The 23467-nt window shown below is 43.9% G+C and overlaps 1 protein-coding gene across 1 annotated transcript in view; it reads right to left on the minus strand.

Moving 5' to 3' along the window:
* The window catches only part of LOC124793790 (cyclic nucleotide-gated cation channel subunit A), a 595917-nt gene that overhangs the window by 528354 nt on the left and 44096 nt on the right, over positions 1–23467 (minus strand). Inside the window, exon 2 of the mRNA XM_047258047.1 lies at positions 2581–2743. Within this exon, the coding sequence (XP_047114003.1) occupies positions 2581–2737 (157 nt within the window). The 5' untranslated portion in view covers positions 2738–2743. The remainder of the gene's footprint in view (positions 1–2580; positions 2744–23467) is intronic.

Here is a 23467-nt window from a genome sequence, read left to right on the forward strand (position 1 = left end):
AACCACGTGGTACATTTTGTTACATATGAGCTAAAACACGCAATGTCCAATCACCTTGCAGCAGATTGTTTCCATACCAACGTACAGAAAGTAGTACCTAACAGATTATAATAAGAGACTACATATATGATCGATTTTAACACTCTTTAACTACACTATGTGATGATAAGTATCCGGACACCCCCAGAAACATACGTTTTTCATATTAGGCGCATTGAGCTGCCACCTACTGCCATGTACTCCATATCAGCGATCTCAGTAGTCATTAGACATCGTGGGAGAGCAGAATGGGGCGCTCCGCGGAACTCACGGAGTTCGAACGTGGTCAGATGATTGGGTGTCACTTGTGCCATACGTCTGTACGCGAGATTACCACACTCCTAAACATTCATAGATCCACTGTTTCTTGAGCGGCCCTTCCCGCCGGAGGTTCGAGTCTTCCCTCGGGCACGTGTGTGTGTGTGTGTGTTGTTAGCATAAGTTAGTTTAAGTAGTGTGTAAGTCTCGCGATCGATGACGTCAGAAGTTTGGTCCCTTAGTAATTCACACACATTTGAACATTTTTTCCACTGTTTCCGATGTGACAGTGAAGTGGAAACGTGAAGGGGCACGTATAGCGCAAAAGTGTAAAGGTCGAACTCGTCCGTTGTGTGACTGAGGCAGCCGACAGTTGAAGAGGGTCGTAATGTGTAATAGGCAGTCATCTATCCAGACCGTCGTACAGGAATTCAAAACGGCATAAGGATCCACTGCAAGTACTATGACATTAGGCGGTAGGTGAGAATACTTGGATTTCATTGTCGAAGGGGTGCTCACAAGCTACGCATCACGCCGGTGAGCGCCAAACGCCGCCTCGCTTGGTGTAAGGAGCGTATAAACATTGGACGATCGAACAGTGGATAAACGTTGTGTAGAGTGACGAATCACGGTACACAATGTGGCGATCCGATGGCAGGGCGTGGGTATGGCGAATTTCCGCTGAACGTCATCTGCCAGCGTGTGTAGTGCCAACAGTAAAATACGGAGGCGGTTGTGCTATGGTGTGGTCGTGTTTTTCATGAAGGGGGCTTGCATCCCTTGTTGTTGTGCGTAGCACTATCACAGTGCGGGCCTACATTGATGTTTTAAGTACCATCTTGCATCCAACTGTTGAAGAGCAGTTTGGGGATTGCGATTGTATCTTTCAATACGATCGAGAACCTGTTCATAATGCACGGCCCGTGGCGGAGAAGTTACACGACAGTAACATCCCTGTAATGGAATGGCCTGCACAGAGCCCTGACCTGAATCTTATAGCACACCTGTGGGATGTTCTGGAACGCCAACTTCGTGCCAGGCCTCACCGGCCGACATTGATACCTCTCCTCAGCGCAGCACTCCGTGAAGAACGGGCTGCCCTTCACCAAAAAACATTCCAACACCTGACTGAACGTATTACTGCGAGAGTGGAAGGTCTACGGGTGGGCCAACACCAGATTGAATTCCTTCATTACCGATGGAGGGCGCCACGAACTTGTAAGTCATTTTCAGTCAGCTGTTCGGATACTTTTGATCACATAGTGTATATATGCTCTAGCCTCAGATGATAGGTGGTAGTGGCCGATATTTGCTTCAAAAAAAGGTGTGAATAAATAAAAGTAACTAAAGCAGCTTTTTTCGAAACTTTGTTGTTGTTGTGGTCTTCAGTCCTGAGACTGGTTTGATGCAGCTCTCCATGCTACTCTATCCTGTGCAAGCTTCTTCATCTCCCAGTACCTACTGCAACCTACATCCTTCTGAATCTGCTTAGCGTATTCATCTCTTGGTCTCCGCGCTGCCCTCCAATGCTAAATTTGTGATCCCTTGATGCCTCAGAACATGTCCTACCAACCGGTCCCTTCTTCTTGTCAAGTTGTGCCACAAACTCCTCTTCTCCCCAATTGTATTCAATACCTCCTCATTACTTATGTGATCTACCCATCTAATTTTCAGCATTCTTCTGTAGCACCACATTTCGAACGCTTCTATTCTCTTCTTGTCCAAACTATTTATCGTCCATGTTTCACTTCCATTCATGGCTACACTTCATACAAATACTTTCAGAAACGACTTCCTAATACATAAAACTATACTGGATGTTAGCAAATTTCTCTTCATCAGAAACGCTTTCCTTGCCATTGCTAGTCTACATTTTATATCCTCTCTACTTCGACCATCATCAGTTATTTTGCTCCCCAAATAGCAAAACTCCTTTACTACTTTAAGTGTCTCATTTCCTAATCTAATTCCCTCAGCATCATCCGACTTAATTCGACTACATTCCATTATCCTTGTTTTGCTTTTGTTGATGTTCATCTTAACTGTCAAAAAGGTCCTTCGTCGCTTGCTTGAAAACGGCGCAGCACCGAAGTTATAAAACGTCTAAGATATCTTCGAGTCTATATTGTTTCATTCTAAACACAATTCTAAACTGTGTAATTGCATTTCCTGTACAATACGAAACTGAAACAGTAGTAATACAGTAATTCAGGAACTTTAGTTTCATAAGATATTAAGCGAGCCGCGGCTGACCCAGCGATCGTCGCTGCCAATGTGACTTACCCTCATGCGCGTGTATGAAGGTGTCTATGAGGTAGATGGCGTCGCAGGTGTAGTCGAGCGTCCACCAGAGGGCGGGCACGGCGTTGTTGAGCTCCCAGAAGACGGCGCGCCCCACCACCAGCACCAGGTTGTACAGCACCGCCAGCGACACCAACATCAGCCACTGCAACACACCGGCGCGGCCCGCTCGCTCAGTCTAAGGGTCCCTCCATCAACTTAAATTCCCGATGGTCCATAAACTAAAGCAAAGTACGTCCTACACTTGGTCAATGAGCCTTAAGAGAAGGTCCTAGTGGAGATAATTTACCATTGGCTTCTTGTGACTTGATGCAAAGTGTCACATTTGTATCTGTGGCATATGGACGATCTCGATGGGTGCTGCTTAGTGTAGTCTTGTTTTAGGGTTATCATAGGTGAACATGTAATGAAATGAATAGGGAAAGTGAAATTCATTTCTGCTGCATGACCAAATTGTCCCGAATAGCAACAAATGGGCCGGCGACCTCATTTTCTCATCTGGTTCATATATTACTGCCAACACTCCATTGCAGAGAGGTTTGGCATTCCAGCCTGAACGCTGGCACACAGTCTAGTGAACAGAACTGCACATCATCAACTTCACCTTTGTCACCAAAGTCTGGTCATGAAATTTTCTTATACCCCACGATACGAATCGAATATCACTGGACCGAGAGCCACAGCACTGTGTTCGTTATCGACCCTAATTGCATAAGAAGTTTCAGGCGCTTCTTCTTTTTCACGGTCTTATCCCGTGACTTCACGGAGTCGACGGCACGTTAATCTGGATTTGGCAGTGTTAGTGGTAGAGGGTGGCAGGATGTGCTTCCCCCCCCCCCTCCCCCTTGCTCCTTACCCTGACTTCCGAGACGGAATTTGTGTATCCCATTCTACTACGTCTAGTGTTATCTCAGTGAAAGTTTAAGAACGTTCCCGAAATGTTTGCGAATCATGTAACTGAGGAGGGACGTGGGTACCAGCCAGGTATTCAACTATCCGGATGTGGGAAATCGCCTGAAAACCTCATCCATGCTCGCTGGCACACCAGCACCCGTCGTCAGCTCGATGATGGATTCGGTAAAGGCAGACGAACCTTCCCGAACCCCGAGGCGGCAGTCCTAAATCGCCCATCTATCTGGACACGTCTGGAGGTTTCAGACACAAACAATGGAAATAATTATTATGGACACTAAACAACAAACAATACTATTGTTTAATATATCAAACGTGAATGTGTAGACGTACAGATTGGAGACTACTATTGCTCTAAGGTGTTCAAGATGAACTTCTTCGTTTTTCTGAAGGGTACGTCAGCAGTAACCATTCAATAACTTGTTTCCTTTCAGAGTAAGCTGATACAGTAGCTCCATACTTAAAAATCATATGTAACAGCTCGCTCGACGATAGATATACACCTAAACACTGGAATATTGCACTGGTCACACCAATACTCGAAAAAGGAAATGAAAATAAAACCCTGAATTACAGGTCCATGTCACTGCTATCGATCTATGCATTACTTTCAACGATCTATTGACAAATAGTCTGGATGTATTCAGAAAACATCTCTTCGTGAAACACAACTAGCTTCTTATTCACACGAAGTAATGGATGATATCGACAGTGGGTCTCAAACTGAATTCATATTTCTATACTTCCAGAATGCTTTTAACACCGTTCTTCACAAGTAACTTGTAACGGAGTATCGTCTCACTTGTGCAGCTGGATCCGTGATTTCCTGTCAGAAAGGTCACAGTACATAGTACCTGCCGGAAAGTCATCGGGTAAAACAGAAGTGATCTCTGGCGTCTCCCAAGCAAGTGTAGTACGCCCTCTGCTGTTCCTAATTTGTACAAAGTGTTAGGAGTAACGGTACAGATATTGTGACGATTGGTACCTTCTCTACCTTCTTGCCGCAAAAACATTACATAATTTAGTACCTGATGTTTTCTGCACGGTCGCAACTGTGCCACGAAGTGGACTATGGCTGTCACTGTAGACTTCCCAATGTCCTCACTTCAGTACCTGTACCTGCAGCCCAGGGGAAAACAAACATTAATGGCTTGCTTGTGCTACGAGTAATTGGAGGTACAAACCAATCTAAAAATATACTGCTCGTAATAAAAATGATTATTATGAGTGAATACTGATGTAACGTTGGTTCAGTACGCTGTTCTCAGTCCTCAATAGAAATTTCTACACTTGTACCCCTAACACGCTCTATAAAAGATTTAGGAGACAATCTTCACAGCCCTCTTAGATCGTTTGCAGATGATTCTGTCATTTGTCGTTCAACAAAGTCAAGAAGATCAAAACCAACTGCAAAATTATTTAGACGAGATACCTCTGTTATTCGAAAAGTGGCAATTGACTCTAAATAATGAAAAGTGCCAGGTCATCCACAAAGGACGAGTATTAAAAGGAATCCGTTAAATTTCGCTTACACGTTAAATCTCACAAATCTAAAGGCTGTCACTTGAGCAAAATATCTACGAGCAACTTAAACTGAAATAATCAAAGAGATAAAGTTGTGAGGCAAGTGGGCCAAAGACTGTGTTAGTTAGCAGAACACTTAATACACTCACGTTCAGAAACAATAGATCGCCTTGATCGACTGGAGACAGGACGATCATAGTCACAGGACATGTACATTAGTATTTTCAGCAGAAACGATCACCTCGGTTCAGTATGTGCAGTGTTGCCTGGTAGGCACAGGGTCCGGCATGGGCCCTTATAACTTGTGGCATGGGTGATGGGATCGAAGCGTGCAAGGAGCGAATGGCGTCCTGTGGTATAGCCATCCATGTTGCATTCACCTGATTCCAAAGGTCATCTGTGGTGGTTGGCATTGGGTCACAGCACTGCATCCGTCGTTTCACCATATCCCACACATTTTCGGTTGGCGGCAAGTCTGGTGATCTGGCGCGTCAGGTCAAAAGACTGACACCCTGTGACACCAAGAAGACACGTGTTTGTGCAGCAACATGTGGTCGTGTATTGTCTTGCTGAAAAATGGCGTCTGGGGTGTTGTCCAGGAAGGGTACGGCTAAGGGTCGCAGGATGTCACTCACGTAGGTCGTACTGGTCACAGTGCCCTGGACACGCACCAGCTGTGATTTGTGGTTGTACTCAATAGTACCTCACACCATAACGCCTTGAGTTGACCTTGTACGTCTCGTGCGAATGCAGTCACTGTGATGCCACTCTGCCTCTCTGCGGCGAACCAAAATGCGGCCATCATTTTCAAGCAAACAGAAGCTGGATTCGTACGAACACACTATATGATACCATTCTGTCTCCAGTGACTTCGTTCCATGCACCATTCCCGTCTAACACGTTTCTGCGCATTTATCAAAGGTAGATGGAGAAGTGGACGTCGCGCACGTAGCCCCTGACGTAATAAATGGCGACGGACTGCCACGCCTGATAGTGTCGATATGTTACACTGTTGCGCCAGAACCGAGGAGGACGAAGATCTGTTCTGCAATGCCATTTTGCTGAGATGTCGATCTTCTCGGGGATGATCTGGTTGATGCTACCTGACCCATCTTGTCGTGTTCTACGACCTTCTGTGAACCATTATGCACACATCCGTTGCACTGTCGAAACACTTCGTCCAACACGAGCAAAAATTTCCCGGATGGATGCATCACATTCTCCCATGGCAACAATGCGTTCTGTTTCAAATTCACTGATTTGCCGGTACGGTTCGCGCATATGTCTGCGAGGCATCCTGCATGCCTGCTCAAGTCACATTGATCCATTACCTTCAGTTTATAGCGACAACGAGGGCCACAGGTACGTTTCAACGGTAAGTGGTTTTGCGCCGCGATATCGATGTTGCCCATGAACCCGCGGGCCAACTTGTTTCAGATGCTAATAATTTCTGCAGAACGTACTAATGTACATGTTCTGTGAGTATGAACGTCCTATCTCTAGTCGTTCAAGATGCTCTATTTTTTTTCCCCTCTGAACATGAGCGTATATGCAACAGGTCTGCTAAAGAGACTGCCTGCGCTATGGGTGTTCTTCTGGAGTATTGCTGTGCATTATGGAATTATCGCATAAAATGGGAGAGACTCACGAATGTGGACGCGAATTGGGGTGGCTTCATTAAAATCACCGACTTCCTCTTCTGAACGCCAAAATATTTTGTTGAATTCCACCTGTAGAAAGAGAAATAGCGATCGTGATAAAATAAGAGAAATCATAGCTCGTACGGAAAGATTTAAGTATCCATTTTTCCCGTACACCGTTAGAGAGTGGAGCGATAGAGAATTAGTCTGTAGGAGGTTCGATGGACCCACTGCCAGGCATTTAATTAGGAACTGCAGAGTAGTCATGCAGATGTAAATGTAGATATACAAAGGCAAATGGAGTAAAGATAGCAGTAGCCGGTAAGAAGGTAAAACTGTCATTCAGGCCTTCTATGGAAAAGGGTAGTTCTTGCTCTGTCGATATCATTCGACGCGCAACCAATGAAATCGAAGTAAGACCGACGATACAACGCTTCTTTTGTGTCCACTGTTGAAGATTGGCTACTGAAGAACAAAATGCAGCGGAACGCTTTGATCCAATATATAGGGGTAACGAATTTAAGCGGGATCTCATTTGACAAGATACATTATCATTTGTAAGCTGATGTAAACAACAGATACTGCAGTTTTAGGTTACACCAAATTCAGAAATGTTAGACCCTCGTACAGTGCCAAGGCTTACATCTAATGGGTACAGACATACGAGGTGTGGCTAGAAAAAAAACCGGACTAGTACTGGTGAAACAATAAAACGAATGCAATAAGGCTGAAAGTCGCGTGGCCTGTCACGTGACTCTCGCTCCGCCTACTGCTCGAGTTTCATCTGCCTCCTGCACTCAGTCTGCCCGTGGCGTCTGTTTTAAGTAGTTGACGTTTTGTCTGTGCGTCGGAAAATGTTGAGTGTACAGAAAGAACAGCGTGTTAACATCAAATTTTGTTTCAAACTAGGAAAATCTGCAAGTGAAACGTTTGTAATGTTACAACAAGTGCGGCGATGATTGTTTATCGCGAACACAAGTGTTTGAGTGGTTTAAACGATTTAAAGATGACCGCGAAGACACCAGTGATGACACTCGCACTGGCAGGCCATTGTCAGCAAAAACTGATGCAAACATTGAAAAAATCGGTAAACTTGTTCGACAAGATCGCCGTTTAACAATCAGAGCAGTGTCTGAGTTAACAGGAGTTGACAAGGAAAGTGTTAGGCAGATTCTTCATGAAAGTTTCGACATGAACAAAGTGTGTTCAAAAATGGTTCCAAAGTGTCTCACAATTGAACAGAAGGAACGCCGAAGAATGATTTGTTCTGACATCCTGGAAAACATTGAAAGTGATCACACCTTCTTACAAAATGTTATTACTTGCCAATCGATGCATTGGAAAACTCCTGGTTCTCCACGACAAAAAAAAGCACGAATGTCAAAATCGAAATTCAAGGCAATGATGATTGTTTTTTTTTGACATCAAAGGGATTGTGCACATTGATTGGGCACCAGAGGGACAAACAGTGAATCAGCATTACTACATTAGCGTCCTGGCTACCCTACGTGAGCGAGTACGGAGAAAACGGAACGATTTGTGGAGAAAAAAGTCATGGATCCTTCACCAAGACAATGCCCCAGCTCACAGTACGTTGTCAGTGAAGACGTTTTTGGCAAAACACAACATTCCCATCTTAGATCATCCACCCTACTCACCTGATTTGGCCCCCTGTGACTTTTTTCTTTTCCCTAAAGTCAAATCGGCTTTGAAAGGAACTAGATTTGAGACTGTTGAAGCAGTAAAAGAAAAAGCGACGGAAGTAATGTATGGACTTACCGAAAATGATCTGCAGCATTGCTATGAACAGTGGAAAATTCGTATGGAGCGGTGTAGAGACCGAGGAGGAGAGTACATTGAAGGAGATAACATGAAATTGTAAATAATTGTAAATAAATGTTTTTTCCAGCATCAGTCCGGTTTTTTTCTAGCCGCACCTCGTAGTCACGGCGCACCACTTATTAATATTTCGTGGACGCTACTGAGGAATCTGTTGCTATTATTGCCAAGCGCCGCAACAGCACGTTAACCATATCAGTTATTCCAACGGAAACGTCTCCAGGTTTGTGATATTTGGGCGTATCATGATGGTGCTAGCAAACACATGGCACCTCACTAATTTCCTGGCCGTATCGTTTCCTCATTAGGTGACATCACGTGGCAAACCTGTTGGCTAGATTTAGCTCAGTATCGTTAGGAAACTTCCTGGCAGATTAAAACCGTATGCCTGACCGAGACTCGAACTCGGGACCTTTGCCTTTCGCGGGCAAGTGCTCTACCTACAGAGCTACCCAAGTACGACTCACGCCCCGTCCTCACAGCTTTACTTCTGCCAGTACCTCGTCTCCTACTGCCAGGAAGTTTCGTATCAACGCACACTCCGCTGCAGAGTGAAAATCTCATTCTGAAAACATCTCAGTATCGGCAATTCCGGCGAGGTAGCTTGTAGGTTCTTCATCAGTGAACTGCAGAAGATTCCAACAAAGCATTCAGAGGAAAGTACTGGTCACTACTAAACAGGTGAATTGACGCGTCGTTATAAACTGCATCATCGTCGATCAATCATTTGTATTAATCTGCCAAATGTTTAGCGATAACCCAACGAGATACTTTGATGAAATGACCAAATAAAGCAACCTGGGAGAAATAATAATCCGTACTTAGATACTTTGGAAGAATACTGCTGAAGTAATTAACCTACGAAGGAAGTCGCTCACAAAACAAAACAATTGCTCGACAGATACTTGAGTCATAGTTCCCCAGTCCACCAAGCGGGATTAACGGTGGAGTAAGAGAAAATTCAGAGAAGGTTTGTGCAGCTTATTTGGTCAGCGCAAGTGGTCAGAAACCATTTAGAAACTGAAATGAATAATAGCAGGAAAGGCATTAGTATCATATTAAAAATATAAAAGCGGATATAGCAATATTGTTCGAGAAACATCCTCCTTTAACCACATTTATCATACGCAGTGTTAGTAACAGTAAAACAGATGAAGCTAAGTTAATGTGGAGGCCTACTGATAATTGTTTTTTTCGTCACTCCTTTAAGAAGTGAAGTAGAAAAAGAGAAAATGTACCGCCCACTGGACACTCTATGACGCCCTGAAAATTATAATTTTGGCCCGAGACGTAGGTGACGTCATCGACCAAGGCGGCGCAGTAGTTCTGATTTTGATATCTCTAACTAATTTAAGGGAGTCGTAGGATGGCTGATTTAAAAAAAATGCTTTCACTGGCAGCATTAATTTATTAACTTAGTGCGGTCTGTTTCAAGTACAAGTGTCCTCCCAAACCCTGCTTCCTCTTCTTATTTCCTTTCTTTTTGTATGCTATAGAATGAGCGCTAGAATGCTATATGTACGTGACACAGTAGGAGAAAGAGGGACGAAACGAGGATTGGTGAGTGACAAGGCCGGGTTGCCTTAGTGATTTACGGCAAACGTGCAAGGAAATGCAGAATTCGCGGTTCTCGTCAGTATTGAGGCAGCTACGCTCTAAACGAACAGCTAGTGCTAATCAGAGCAGGAACGACCGCAGCATTGTTGGTGCGCGGAGACGTACGGCAATAAAATGTGCTTTTACTGCGCCGCTAGTCGCCGACAGTGTTTTATTGCCTGGAGTAGCGGCCCCACGTGGCGCGTGATCCGCCTGCTGGGTGCCGGGTTGGCCACCGCTGGCTGCGCTGGCTGTGCGGTCTCTGTGAAAACTGCTATTAGACTTATTATTACTTCTATACATTTAACGGATTTACTAATGGGCAGACAGTAACACACAGAGATTCGTCTGCTGACATGTAATGCTTGGTTAGCTCTGAGGAAATGTCGATGTTGCAACTCTGTTCACAATGTATGTGCACAACTGGATCTGTGCGTGTGTATGTATGGGATCTCTGACAATCCATTGGTTCGATTTCAACCAAGTTTGGCACAAGAACCGTAGGTTTCATGAGTATCACCACTGTGGGATTTATGGTCTCCTTGCTCCAATAGGTGCAGAGATACAGGCAAGGACATGTTTTTCTCCAGTCCCTGCCTTACAGGCTGCCCTACATGACCAACATGTTGTGTGGGTATAGTATCAGCCTGTCTTATCGACCAGCTTTGGAGGGCAATCTGCACATCAGAGGCAAGAAACATCTTCCAGGCTCTGACATGTAGGTTGCCCAGCAGAGCAAGCATGTTGAGTTGGAGTAGTATCAGGGCATCTTATATGCCAGGGGCAAAAAAGGTTTTCAAGTTCCTCAAATGTAGGCTGCCCTGCCTGACAGGTAAGTTGGGGAGAAGTAGCCACCTACCTTATCGACCTGTTTTGTGACTGCTATTGGAAGGAGGTTAAGATGGATAGAGAAGGGGTTGGATAGAGAGAGGGAAGCAGGAGGAGATGGATAGGGAGAGGTGGGGAATAAGAGGTGGATAGGGAGAGGTGAGAGGGGGAAAGAAACAACAGAAAGGGAGAAGAGGGCAGAAAAAGATGGACAGAGAGAGAGAGAGAGAGAGAGAGGGGAGAGAACGATATGGACAGAGAGAGGGGGAGGGAGGGAACGAACACAGAGTTGGGAGAGGAGGGGATGGACAGAGATAGCTGTAGGAGGGAACGGTCAGAGAGAGGGCTGGGAAGGGAATATAGCAGTCACAGGGAAGGTGTTCAGGGGTAATGCTTAAGTGCAAAAGGAACAGGGTAAGAGGAGATGAACAGAGAGGGGAGAGGAGGAGATGGACACAGGGAGGGGAGGAGGACATAGTTGGAAAAAGAGGTGGAGGAGATGGACAAAGAGAGGGAGAAGAAGGAAACAGAGAGACAGAAAATAAAGAGGAATGTACGTTTGGAGCACTGCATTGTATGGTGGTGAGATATGGACTCTGGGAAAACCAGAACAAAAGAGAACAGGAGCATTTGAGATGTGGTGCAACAGAAGAATGTTCAAAATTAGGTGGTCAGGTAAGATAAGGAATGATGAAATCCTTCGGAGAATAGACGAGGAAAGGAATGCATGTCGCCTCTACCTGGCTTTGACGGCTCTTCGAAGCGGAACACTGGTATACATCTTGTTCCTTTCTTCTTGTAAGGAAAACACTGACAAGAAGAAGAGATTGGATGGAAGGTCATCTGTTAAAACATCAGGAAGTAGCTTCTACGGAAGTAGAGGGAGCTGTGGAGGGTAAGAACTGTAAATGAAAACAGCGATTGCAATATATTCAGCAAATAATTGAAGACGTTGGTTGCAGGTGCTTCTTTCAGATGAAGAGGCTGGAACAGGAGAGAAATTCGTGGTGGGCCGCATCAAACCAGTCAGAAGATTCCCTGCTCGATTCTGTCGGTATGTTCGGACTTATCTCAAGAACTACGGCAGGGATTTCGATACGGTTTTTGCTAATAGTTGATTGGTTTACGAGGAAGCTTCGTGTGAATAATTTATAAATATTTCGTGCTAACTGACTGGTATCTGATGACAAAGTCAACCGCCACTGTGGCAGCACGCCGTGATTGGTAGTACTTACAGCGCTGGCTTTTGCTACGTAAACGAGTGTGTCCGTTTGATCTTCATCGCTCACTGCTGCGGCGACGGTTCCCAGCTCGCTCCGAGACACTATTGTCGTGGTTGTATGAACTATTGTCGTTTTCCGTTCTGCGATTTGTATATTTTGCCCTGCTGACGCTTCCTCATGGACCAAGTCTATGTTTTGCAGTTAGGACATGACATGGTGTCTAATTTAAAGGTCTGCACCAGATCACTGAGCCACACGAAACTATTACTACTGGAATCTATATATGTATACATTTTGTAAGTCCCCCGCCACATTTTTCTGTCTGTACGTGGAGACTAATCTCAGAAACTACTGGAGATTTTCATACGGTTTTCATTAATACGTACTCTGATTCAGGACGGGATGGACAGCGTAGTATCTCACAGCTTCCATGGATACCGCGAGATGTCACTCCGATCGCCAGTTAAATGTGGAATACATAACATTCGAGCCTCCTGAGAACTTCCGTGACGCGCGCTAATTAAATAGTTTAAGTTGTTGTCCGGCTATAGACACTTAGCGCCACAAGAGCAATGCCGAGCCATGTCGCTAATACTACTTATGTTTAAATGCGTTATGCAATATGAGAAAGGATCAACGATCACAAATGTTTTGTACGTTATTTTTCTTCTACTCTCTGAGTTGTACTACAGCAGCCTTATTTAATTTCATAATTTTTTCTAATAGTAAGTACCGCATTTGAAGATGATCGACTCTGTAATGCGCATTCACTAATTCATATTGTTCCTTGTCAAAACTTATACCACAGCAGGTGATGGCACGAGTCGCGCACGCCCGTGAGTTGTCAATACTGGAAGACAAATAATGAAAAATTCCCCCATCTGATGTCCTCTAACCTTGCAGTGTCCGCGCTACCTATCCTTTGCCCCTGAGGTAAGCGGCCAACTTTCCTTAGTTCACGGCAGAATTCACCGACATCAATTAAAATTAAGCACGTCTTAAAATATTAGTGCCCCTGTAAGTATTTCTGTTTGTTACTGAGCAGGAAAACTACGTTCTTAATAAGCTCTAAATGTTAGTTAACGTTTTTGGAATTGGCTGTTTGTTACTAGACTCATGTTATTACTGAGTACAGCTGAGGACCGAGGGCCGCACGAATATCCGTTTAGAGCTCAATTCCGTTCGCAGATCGTAGTTTGACGACCACTGCTCTACATCCACACCTACAGGAGCGTGTAGAAGCGGAATAGTAATGAAATGTTGTAGACTCCAATGCCACAATCCCAGGTGGTTCTGGTGAGGACTTAAGCCCATATTTTCCTCTCCTTCGTTTCATTAGCGTTTACCCCGTATAGTTACAGGGTCTCCTATAATCAAGTGTCCGCAAATTTATATTATTTAACTTTGCGCTTTTGTTGCTTCTGTATCGTGTTAGGTTGAAGCACAAGTTCGTAGCGTTTTTGTTTTGCATGCTGGTATTCCTATTCTTATGGAGTTATTTATCGATTGTCATTTCTCACTTGTAGTCCATTGTTACTATTTGAGTTGACGTACGTTTGGTTATTTGGAGATAGTCAGAGGAGTTGTGGATGCCAGAAAATGGAGTGTCAAGTGGAGAGAAATCGGAACCTTTCTCACATATTCTCCTGTTTGAGTTCAGGAGAGGGGTGACAGCAGAGGAGACTGCCAGAAACATTTGCGCCGTGTTTGGGGATAATGCCAATGGACAGAGCACAGCAAGAAAACTGTTTCCTAGTTTTAAGGAGGATCGTTTTGGCGTTGATGTCTCTCCACGTTCAGGAAGATTTTCGGAGTTCGATGAAGTTCGTTTACAGGCATCAATCCACAATGATTCACGTCAGTGTAGTCTAGAACTAGGAAATGTAGTGAACTGTGATCATTCCTCGATCGTAAGACATTTGCATGCAATGGGTAAGGTCAAAAAATGGCTCGTGCGGTTACCGCATGCTCTAAGCCGAAATCACAAAAAAATCAGCTGGTTGCTATGTATGCACTTCTGCTTGCTCGTCATCAGTTTTGTTACTGGTGAAAGTAAATGGTGTCTCCATGCTAATATGACGGAAAGAAAGGAATGGCTGAGCCCAAACAGAGAAGCGACTCGCGGCACAAACGCCTGCGCGCATCCACGGAAGATAATGTTCTGCAGCTGCTGGATCAGCGACGGCGTGGCGTACTAATAATGGCTTCTCCGAGGTATAACCACCACTTCTGACATTTATTGTCAATAACCGAGACGTCTCGCAGGCGCAATACAAGAACAATAGCCAGGAAGACTGCTCCATGACAACGCGCACCCGCATTCTGCAAGACTGACAAAAAGCACTATACAGGAGTTGGGTTGGGAAATCATTCTACACATGCCTTATTCACTTGATCTGGCGCCCTTCGATTCTTATCTTGTCCGCTCTCTATCGAATAACCTTCAAGGAACTTCGTGTCTGGATGAAAATGCACTCCAAATATAGCTCGACGAGTTCTTCGCCTCAAAACCACATGAGTTCTATGATCGCGGAATCGAAAAGTTACCCGAGCTTTGGCTGACTGTTGTAAACAGTGAAGCAGAATATGTTATTGAAGAGAAAAATTTCTGTTATGTGTATCTGTTGCCTTTATTGAACATATGGAAAAACGGTACGATCTGCGACACCAACCCAATATCATAATTACACTTTCCCACTGTCCGTATGGTTTAGATGCATCTCTCTGTGAGGCAACGTTACGAGAAACCCTATTGCTCATTTCTACAGCAGGTAAGTTCTTGCTATAGTTAAATCCTGCTAGGCCAGAGCGACTCAAGGAGTGAGCCAAGCTGTGCACTGCATGACGAACTCAGCAACGATATGGATTTGCCCTTTAGTGATCAAGCACAAAGGCTGATAGTTAGGCTTTTGAAGACTGTGGGAGCTGCAAGGCCTTAGAAAACTGGCACCCCGCGAGTGTGTGTGACAGTTCTGGGCACCTGGGCAGCGCTCGCAAACGTGAGACACGCCTCTCCGTTTTGTGTGTGTCAGTGAACTGTCATGTACACATATCTGGTAACTATGTCCCGAGGGCGCCCTGCGACACCATAGCGCTGAAACGGGCAGTTCCTGGCCATTTCACTCTGCTTGGTAGAGGCACTGGCCTGGTCACGGCTTAATTAGTGAAGTCAGGGAGCTGACCCTTCTTGTCGTCCTGATGCAGATTTCTCAGTTGTTTTCTATTCTTTCTTTTCCTCTAACCATATTTTCCTCTGTTATCAGCACTGTTTATACCTTTCAGATTAAGAAGTAAGAGGATGCAAGATGACCTAACAAAATGGTTATCATTCATGTCATGCTTTACCAAGACATTATCGCAAACAACACACTCCTGGTTGTAACGAAGAGAGCGAAACGCTTCTCAATGACTGCCTCCGACTTTCTATGGTCACTAAATGAGAGCAGACAAAACAGATGGGGAAAGAAACCGTAGCTCCCTTGGATCATACCCACTACAGCAGGAAGGCCTGGTCCTTAATCAAAAAGCTGGATGTTGTTGTTGTTGTCGTCTTCGGTCCTGAGACTGGTTTGATGCAGCTCTCCATGCTACTCTATCCTGTGCAAGCTTCTTCATCTCCCAGTACTTACTGCAACCTACATCCTTCTGAATCTGCTTAGTGTATTCATCTCTTGGTCTCCCTCTACGATTTTTACCCTCTACGCTGCCCTCCAATGCTAAATTTGTGATCCCTTGATGCCTCAGAACATGTCCTTCTAACCGGTCCCTTCTTTTTGTCAAGTTGTGCCACATACTCCTCTTCCTCCCAATTCTATTCAATAGTTCATCATTAGTTATGTGATCTACCCATCTAATCTTCAGCATTCTTCTGTAGCACCACATTTCGAAAGCTTCTATTCTATTCCTGTCCAAACTATTTATCGTCCGTGTTTCACTTCCATACATGGCTACACTCCATACAAATACTTTCAGAAACGACTTCCTGACACTTAAATCTATACTCGATGTTAACAAATTTCTCTTCTTCAGAAACGCTTTCCTTGCCATTGCCAGTCTACATTTTGTATCTTCTCTACTTCGACCATCATCAGTTATTTTGCTCCCCAAATAGCTAAACTCCTTTACTACTTTGTCTCATTTCCTAATCTAATGCCCTCAGCATCACCCGACTTAATTCAACTACATTCCATTATCTTCGTTTTGCTTTTGTTGATGTTCATCTTGTATCCTCCTTTCAAGACACTGTCCATTCCGTTCAACTGCTCTTCCAAGTCCTTTGCTGTCTCTGATAGAATTACAATATCATCGGCGAACCTCAAAGTTTTTATTTCTTCTCCATGGATTTTAATACCTACTCCGAATTTTCTTTTGTTTCCTTTACTGCTTGCTCAATATACAGATGGAATAACATCGGGGAGAGCCTACAACCTTGTCTCACTCCCTTCCCAACCACTGCTTCCCTTTCATGCCCCTCGACTCTTATAACTCCCATCTGGTTTCTGTACAAATTGTAAATAGCCTTTCCTTCCCTGTATTTTACCCGTGCCACCTTTAGAGTTTGAAAGAGAATATTCCAGTCAACATAGTCAAAAGCTTTCTCTAAGTCTACAAATGCTATAAACATAGGTTTGCCTTTCCTTAATCTATCTTCTAAGATAAGTCGTAAGGTCAGTAGTGCCTCACGTGTTTCAATATTTCTACCGAATCCAAACTGATCTTCCCCGAGGTCGGCTTCTACCAGTTTTTCCATTCGTCTGTAAAGAATTCGTGTTAGTATCTTGCAGCTGTGACTTATTAAACTGATAGTTAGTAATTTTCACATCTGTCAACACCTGCTTTCTTTGGGATTGGAATTATTATATTCTTCTTGAAGTCTGATGGTATTTCGCCTGTCTCATACATCTTGCTTACCAGATGGTAGAGTTTTGTCAGGACTGGCTCTTCCAAGGCTGTCAGTAGTTCTAATGGAATGTTGTCTACTCCCGAGTCCTTGTTTCGACTCAGGTCTTTCAGTGCTCTGTCAAACTCTTCACGCAGTATCGTATATCCCATTTCATCTTCATCTACATCCTCTTCCATTTCCATAATATTGTCCTCAAGTACATCGCCCTTGTATAGACCCTCTATATACTCCTTCCACCTTTCTGCTTTCCCTTCTTTGCTTAGAACTGGGTTTCCATCTGAGCTCTTGATATTCATACATGTGGTTCTCTTTACTCCAAATGTCTCTTTAATTTTCCTGTAGGCTGTATCTATCTTACCCCTAGTGAGATAAGCCTCTACATCCTTACATTTGTCCTCTAGCCATCCCTGCTTAGCCATTTTGCACTTCCTGTCGATCTCATTTTTGAGACGTTTGTATTCCTTTTTGCCTGCTTCATTTACTGCATTTTTATATTTTCTCCTTTCATCAATTAAAATCAAAAATTCTTCTGTTACCCAAGGATTTCTGCTAGCCCTCGTCTTCTTACATACTTGATCCTCTGCTGCCTTCACTACTTCATCCCTCAGAGCTACCCATTCTTCTTCTACTGTACTTCTTTCCCCCATTCCTGTCAATTGTTCCCTTACGCTCTCCCTGAAACTCTGGTTTAGTCAGTTTATCCAGGTTTCATCTCCTTAAATTCCCACCTTTTTGCAGTTTCTTCAGTTTTAATCTACAATTCATAACCAATAGATTGTGGTCAGAGTCCACATCTGACCCTGGAAATGTCTTACAACTTTCAACCTGGTTCCTAAATCTCTGTCTTACCATTATATAATCTATCTGATACCTTCTAGTATCTCCAGGATTCTTCCATGTATACAACCTTCTTTTATGATTCCTGAACCAAGTGTTAGCTATGATTAAATTATGCTCTGTGCAAAATTCTACCAGACGGCTTCCTCTCTCATTTCTTAGCCCCAATCCATATTCACCTACTATGTTTCCTTCTCTCCCTTTTCCTACTGTCGAATTCCAGTCACCCATGACTATTAAATTTTCGTCTCCCTTCACTACCTGAATAATTTCTTTTATCTCATAATACATTTCATCAATTTCTTCATCAGCTGCAGAGCTAGTTGTCATATAAACTTGTACTACTGTAGTAGGCGTGGGCTTTGTGTCTATCTTGGCCACAATAATGCGTTCACTATGCTGTTTGTAGTAGCTTACCCACACTCCTATTTTTTATTCATTATTAAACCTACTCCTGCATTACCCCTATTTGATTTTGTATTTATAACCCTGTATTCACCTGACCAAAAGTCATGTTCTTCCTGCCACCGAACTTCGCTAATTTCCACTATATCTAACTCTAACCTATCCATTTCCCTTTTTAAATTTTCTAATCTACCTGCCCGGTTAAGGGATCTCACATTCCACCCTCCGGTCCGTAGAACGCCAGTTTTCTTTCTCCTGGATGCAGCCAACAAAATCACCAACCCAACTGCATGTCTGCGCTTCCAAGTCAACAAGAGATAAACACATCAAAAGAGATGTTATGCATCTCTTAAAAGTGATGATAGCGTCGGCCCCACAAACATCTGAGTTCTCCACCCCATTTCATTTGGAAGAGACCAAATAAGCTATAAAGAACACGAAATTTAGAAACGCAGCAGGCTTTTATGGCGTTCAACCTGAGTTCCCGTTGCACTGTAGTCCTGCTACTGTGGCAGAATACCTTCATTTAAAATACCTCTAATAAAGAAAATTAAGATCATTGCTGTACTAAAGTCAAACAAATAACCACTTAGAGTGGAAAACTATCGCCCCATTTCTCTCCTTAGTGTCACGTTCAAGGTCATGGAGAGGCTTATTCGTAACAGAATCTGCTCAGCCACCAACAAGCACGTCCCCATGGGGCAAGCTAGGTTTAGACTGGGAAGAGGATGTGAGGAAGAGGTGCTAGCAATAGCAACTCGTATCTAAAACGGCTTTGAAAAGCATAGGATAAACAAAGGGATCTTCTTAGAACAAACTGCAGCCTATGATACTGTCTGGCGTGACAAACTCCTGATCAAATTCATCATCGCCATACCGTGTCGGAGACCAACCACTCTAATTGACAACATACTGAAGAACAGATTCTTCCAGATGCTCTCAGAGAACTGAGTTCCCAAAATAAATGGTGGTATCTCACAAGGTTCCATTTTGGCCCGCTCCTTTTTAATTTGTGTACATACGACCATCTATAAGCTGTTCAGGAAATTCATTTACGCTGATGATACTCCTCTGATCGCTCAGGATCAATGCTTTAGGAAAGCTGAAGCAACACGAACGCCAGACCTGTTGTATCAATTTTGCAGCTACAAAAATACACAAGCAGACTACAAACTTAACATCACATTCAGAGATCAGACCTTCCAATACTGCAATGCTCCAAAATACCTAGGTGTGATCCTAGACGGATCTTTGACATAGAAAGTCCAACTCCGAAACGTGACAGCTAAAATCCAAACTCGGAGCAATGTACTCCAGAAGTTAACAGAAACCACCTGGAGGACCATTCCAAAAGTCCTCGGATCATCTACTCTATCTCTTTCATACTCAGTCACCGAATACTACTCTTTCACGTGGCTAAACAGTACTCACACTAAAATTATTGACACACAAATAAATCAAGTAATGCGCCTCATCACAGGGTGTATTATTCCCACAGACACGCACTGGCTAAAGGTACTTAGTAATATTACACCACCATCGATAAGAAGACCACAGTCATTGCTGAACGTGTAGACAAGAATAAAAAACAACCCGGAATTACCATTGAGAAACTTCATGATCAGAACCCTGGCGACCGAGCTCTTAATCACCGTGGCCTACAGCAATCAGCCTGCAGGACACAAACTTCAACACGCAAGGAGCCTGAAACAGTCAATGGCAGGGCAGTCTTCCATGAAGCATCACCTATCAATCAAAACACCCTGTGAGCGACCAGCAGATTTTCATCTACATCGGCGACAGTGGTGCACGCTGAATCGGAACGGAACTCACCGAAGCAGATAAGGAACATTGCTACACCAAAGAAGATGGAAGTACTCCACTGAATGTGACTGCGGCGGAGAGCAGTAAACCATACATCTGAATGTTCCCACAGAACATTCAAAGAGACAGTGGAAGACATCACAATTTGTCTACAGAAGCTTCTGACTGGATTTCCAACCTCGACTTACAGTTATGAAACCTTTACGAATTTGAGATTGTATGTATCTGTATAGCAAAGTATTTTTTTAAAGAGTTGTCTATATTTTTCTGTCATCGCTCGATAAATAAATATTCATGTCATTATTGCCTTTAAATTACATTGTATATTCGAAATGTGGGCGAATGCCATAATTGTACATGAGTTCATTATTCTAACTGTGATAGTCAGTTGTATCATTAATGTAATGTACAATCCGTCGTAGACGGTGGAACAAAGTCCTTGCAGCACATGAATAATTATAATAAAACAAATAATATTTCCCCGCGACTCTTTCCGCCTGCTTTAGCCCCCTCACGGCATGAGGGGCTGCCCTTCTATAACCAGTTTCAAAACTTGCGTAACATAGTGGAAGCTATGAGCCAATACCTCGTTCTCAAGGTTATTGTTTAAAGGCAGCGTCCGCTCTGTGCATCAAATGACGGTTGTGGAAGGGAGCAGGTGAATGCAAGCGCGTTGATTGTCTATTAGGAGATGGAGGTGCTTGCGGCGATTACCGTACAATACCAGGGCTGCAGGTCTCCGATACCGCAGCCGTAATGCAGCGTGCTGCCGGCGCAGGGAGCGGTTAATCTCCAGCTGCCAGACACCAACACACTCTTCGCCGGCGTCTCGTAAAGACAGGGACACAGACGCACCTTTAATACGCCGCTTGGCACTGACCGCGAAAATCTGACGTCATTTGAAAGCCAGGGACCACACTCAAGAAAGCCTGCGTTGGGATGGGAACCATCTTTACACCCCGATAACTTTATGGCGAAACCGTGTAGTTTTTAGTGCCCGGAGAAGGGGTCAAAAGAAGCGCCAGGAGTTTATAGAGATTGGCTGATTCGCCTGCTGGTGAATGTCATTACGCGGGTTGCTCACCACCTCCCGCGTCTCTTCTTGTAGTAAACGTCTACGGCGACCTCTCGTGAAGGTTAAGACGGAAACTTTGTCCGCTGTCGGAGAGGCTGTTATGAGGTTGTAAAACACATTTAATCAACTTTTATGGTTGTAACATAAAGGCAGTACCCACAGGGTCCCGTTTACATGGTGTGACTCCTCGACCGCCTGACACGTCCTAAAGGGTTTAGCTCCAGAAGTCGTTTACTCTGATTTATACCACACAGTGATCTACTCATTAGTCGGAGTCAAAGGCCTTGTATATGCAGTGCGGCCGTGCCCCCAGTCATCACTGAATGGAATTTTATAAACATACGTTTTTCTGTATATTAAATTTTTGGAATAATTAACAGACGCTCTAAATTCTGAAGTTCTCATTAATAACAAGCCAACGTATTATACCGTGACCATCTGATCATTTCTAAATGCTTTTGATTTATCATTACCAGTCGTAAGGTTCCCGTCGCAAATGCTTCCCAGTTGGGTATATTTCTATGGCAACCTATTTACTGTAAGTCACTTCTAATTTGTGGTGTACAATTTATAGTGCTGGTAGTGACATAATCAAAGATGTTGTAGATAATAGCCTCTGCTACCCATGTCAAATAAAGATTAATTTAGAACTTGCTCTCCCACTATGCCAGATATGTAGGCCCTACACAGTATTCAGGTCTCAGTACGACAGATGTGTATGATCTACAGTCGTATGTCTTGTTCATAGACATACAGCTCTAATCTCCTGGGACATGCTCCTGCTATTTCTAACACGTTAAATGAATTTCAGTCTTAACGATAGCGACTAAAATCCATTGAGAGCCTGGATAATGCATAAGGAAGCAAATTCTGGCTACTACTTACATATGCTTCCTCTATTACTCAGGACCATGAGATAATTACGAACAATTCGTAATAAAGGTGTTCCTGGGCAGGAGGTTAGTGATGTTACCAATAGGAATAAGAGCTACATTAGGACTTCAACGCAACTACATTTGTCAAACAAAGTGTCTATTATTCAACCACACACATTTTCATTAGTGCGCCGGCAATCAAAATTCAAATGGCTCTAAGCACTATGGGACTTAATATCTGAGGTCATCAGTCCCCTAAACTTAGAACTACTTAAACCTAACTAACCTAAGGACATGACACACATCCATGCCCGAGGCAGGATTCGAACCTGCGACTGTAGCAGCAGCGCGGTTCCAGACTGAAGCACCTAGAACCGCTCGGTCACAGCAGCGGGTTGCCGGCAATCAAATGTAGTTCAGCTACTAACAGCGTATGCCTTAAGAGAGAGATTTCCGGTGCACATGCTCTGTACTAACTCACAATAATACAACAAACGATATTTGGAAGCATAGATGCGAGACTTGCCGCATACTGTATCCCTCCCTCGACTGTCACAGTGGGTCACTTGACAGTATCCTCTAGTGGCCAATCTTGATGAGCAAATAAGTTTTAATTTTTGGCAATTTCCTGCAATTCCTGTGAATCATGAATTAACTTTTAAAAACTCGAAAAATTGTTTTGTGACCTTTCATACACTGTTCAAAAGAATTAGGGGAACTCATGTATCCAAGTCCGGTATGTTAAATCTATTTGGATGCAGGCGGTACCTGTAGTCTTATTGCACGGTTTGATATCCTTGCTTTCAGTGCAGGCAACAACTAAAATCGTTCGCCATCTACTGGCTGCGTTATGCGTCACACTATCAGATGATGCCACACTAGGAACTGAGTACTGGTGTCCCAGAGTTTTTTGGTGAGGTACGCAGATGGCAGATGTCATTTGTGGACGTTGTATTCAACGAGGCACAGGCAACACGGTATCTTAATGCAGTGAAAGTTTCAAGGGTGGTCTGTTTGATTAAAAAAGGATGAACTTCCGGTCATGTTGTTGCAGATGGCAGTGCCTCTCCATGTGTCATCCATAGTATTGGGCGTTCGCAGCTGTTAAAGGGCATGATGTTAAGAAGAATTCCATTTATTCAAAATGACAGTCACAATCGCATTATTTATTTTGCCGCCAACCGGTTTCAACCCGCGATGGGGTCATCTTCAGGACAATTTACACCATTTGGTCGTTCTCTGGAGCCGTCACCCTGCCTGTGCATAGTTACCAACAGTGCACAGGCAGGGTGACGACTCCAACGAGCGACCAAATGGTGTAAATTGCCCTGAAGATGACCCCATCGCGGGTTGAAACCGGTTGGCGGAAAAATAAATAATGCGATTGT

Source organism: Schistocerca piceifrons, chromosome 1 (assembly GCF_021461385.2).
Source record: "Schistocerca piceifrons isolate TAMUIC-IGC-003096 chromosome 1, iqSchPice1.1, whole genome shotgun sequence".
Taxonomy (NCBI): domain Eukaryota; kingdom Metazoa; phylum Arthropoda; class Insecta; order Orthoptera; family Acrididae; genus Schistocerca; species Schistocerca piceifrons.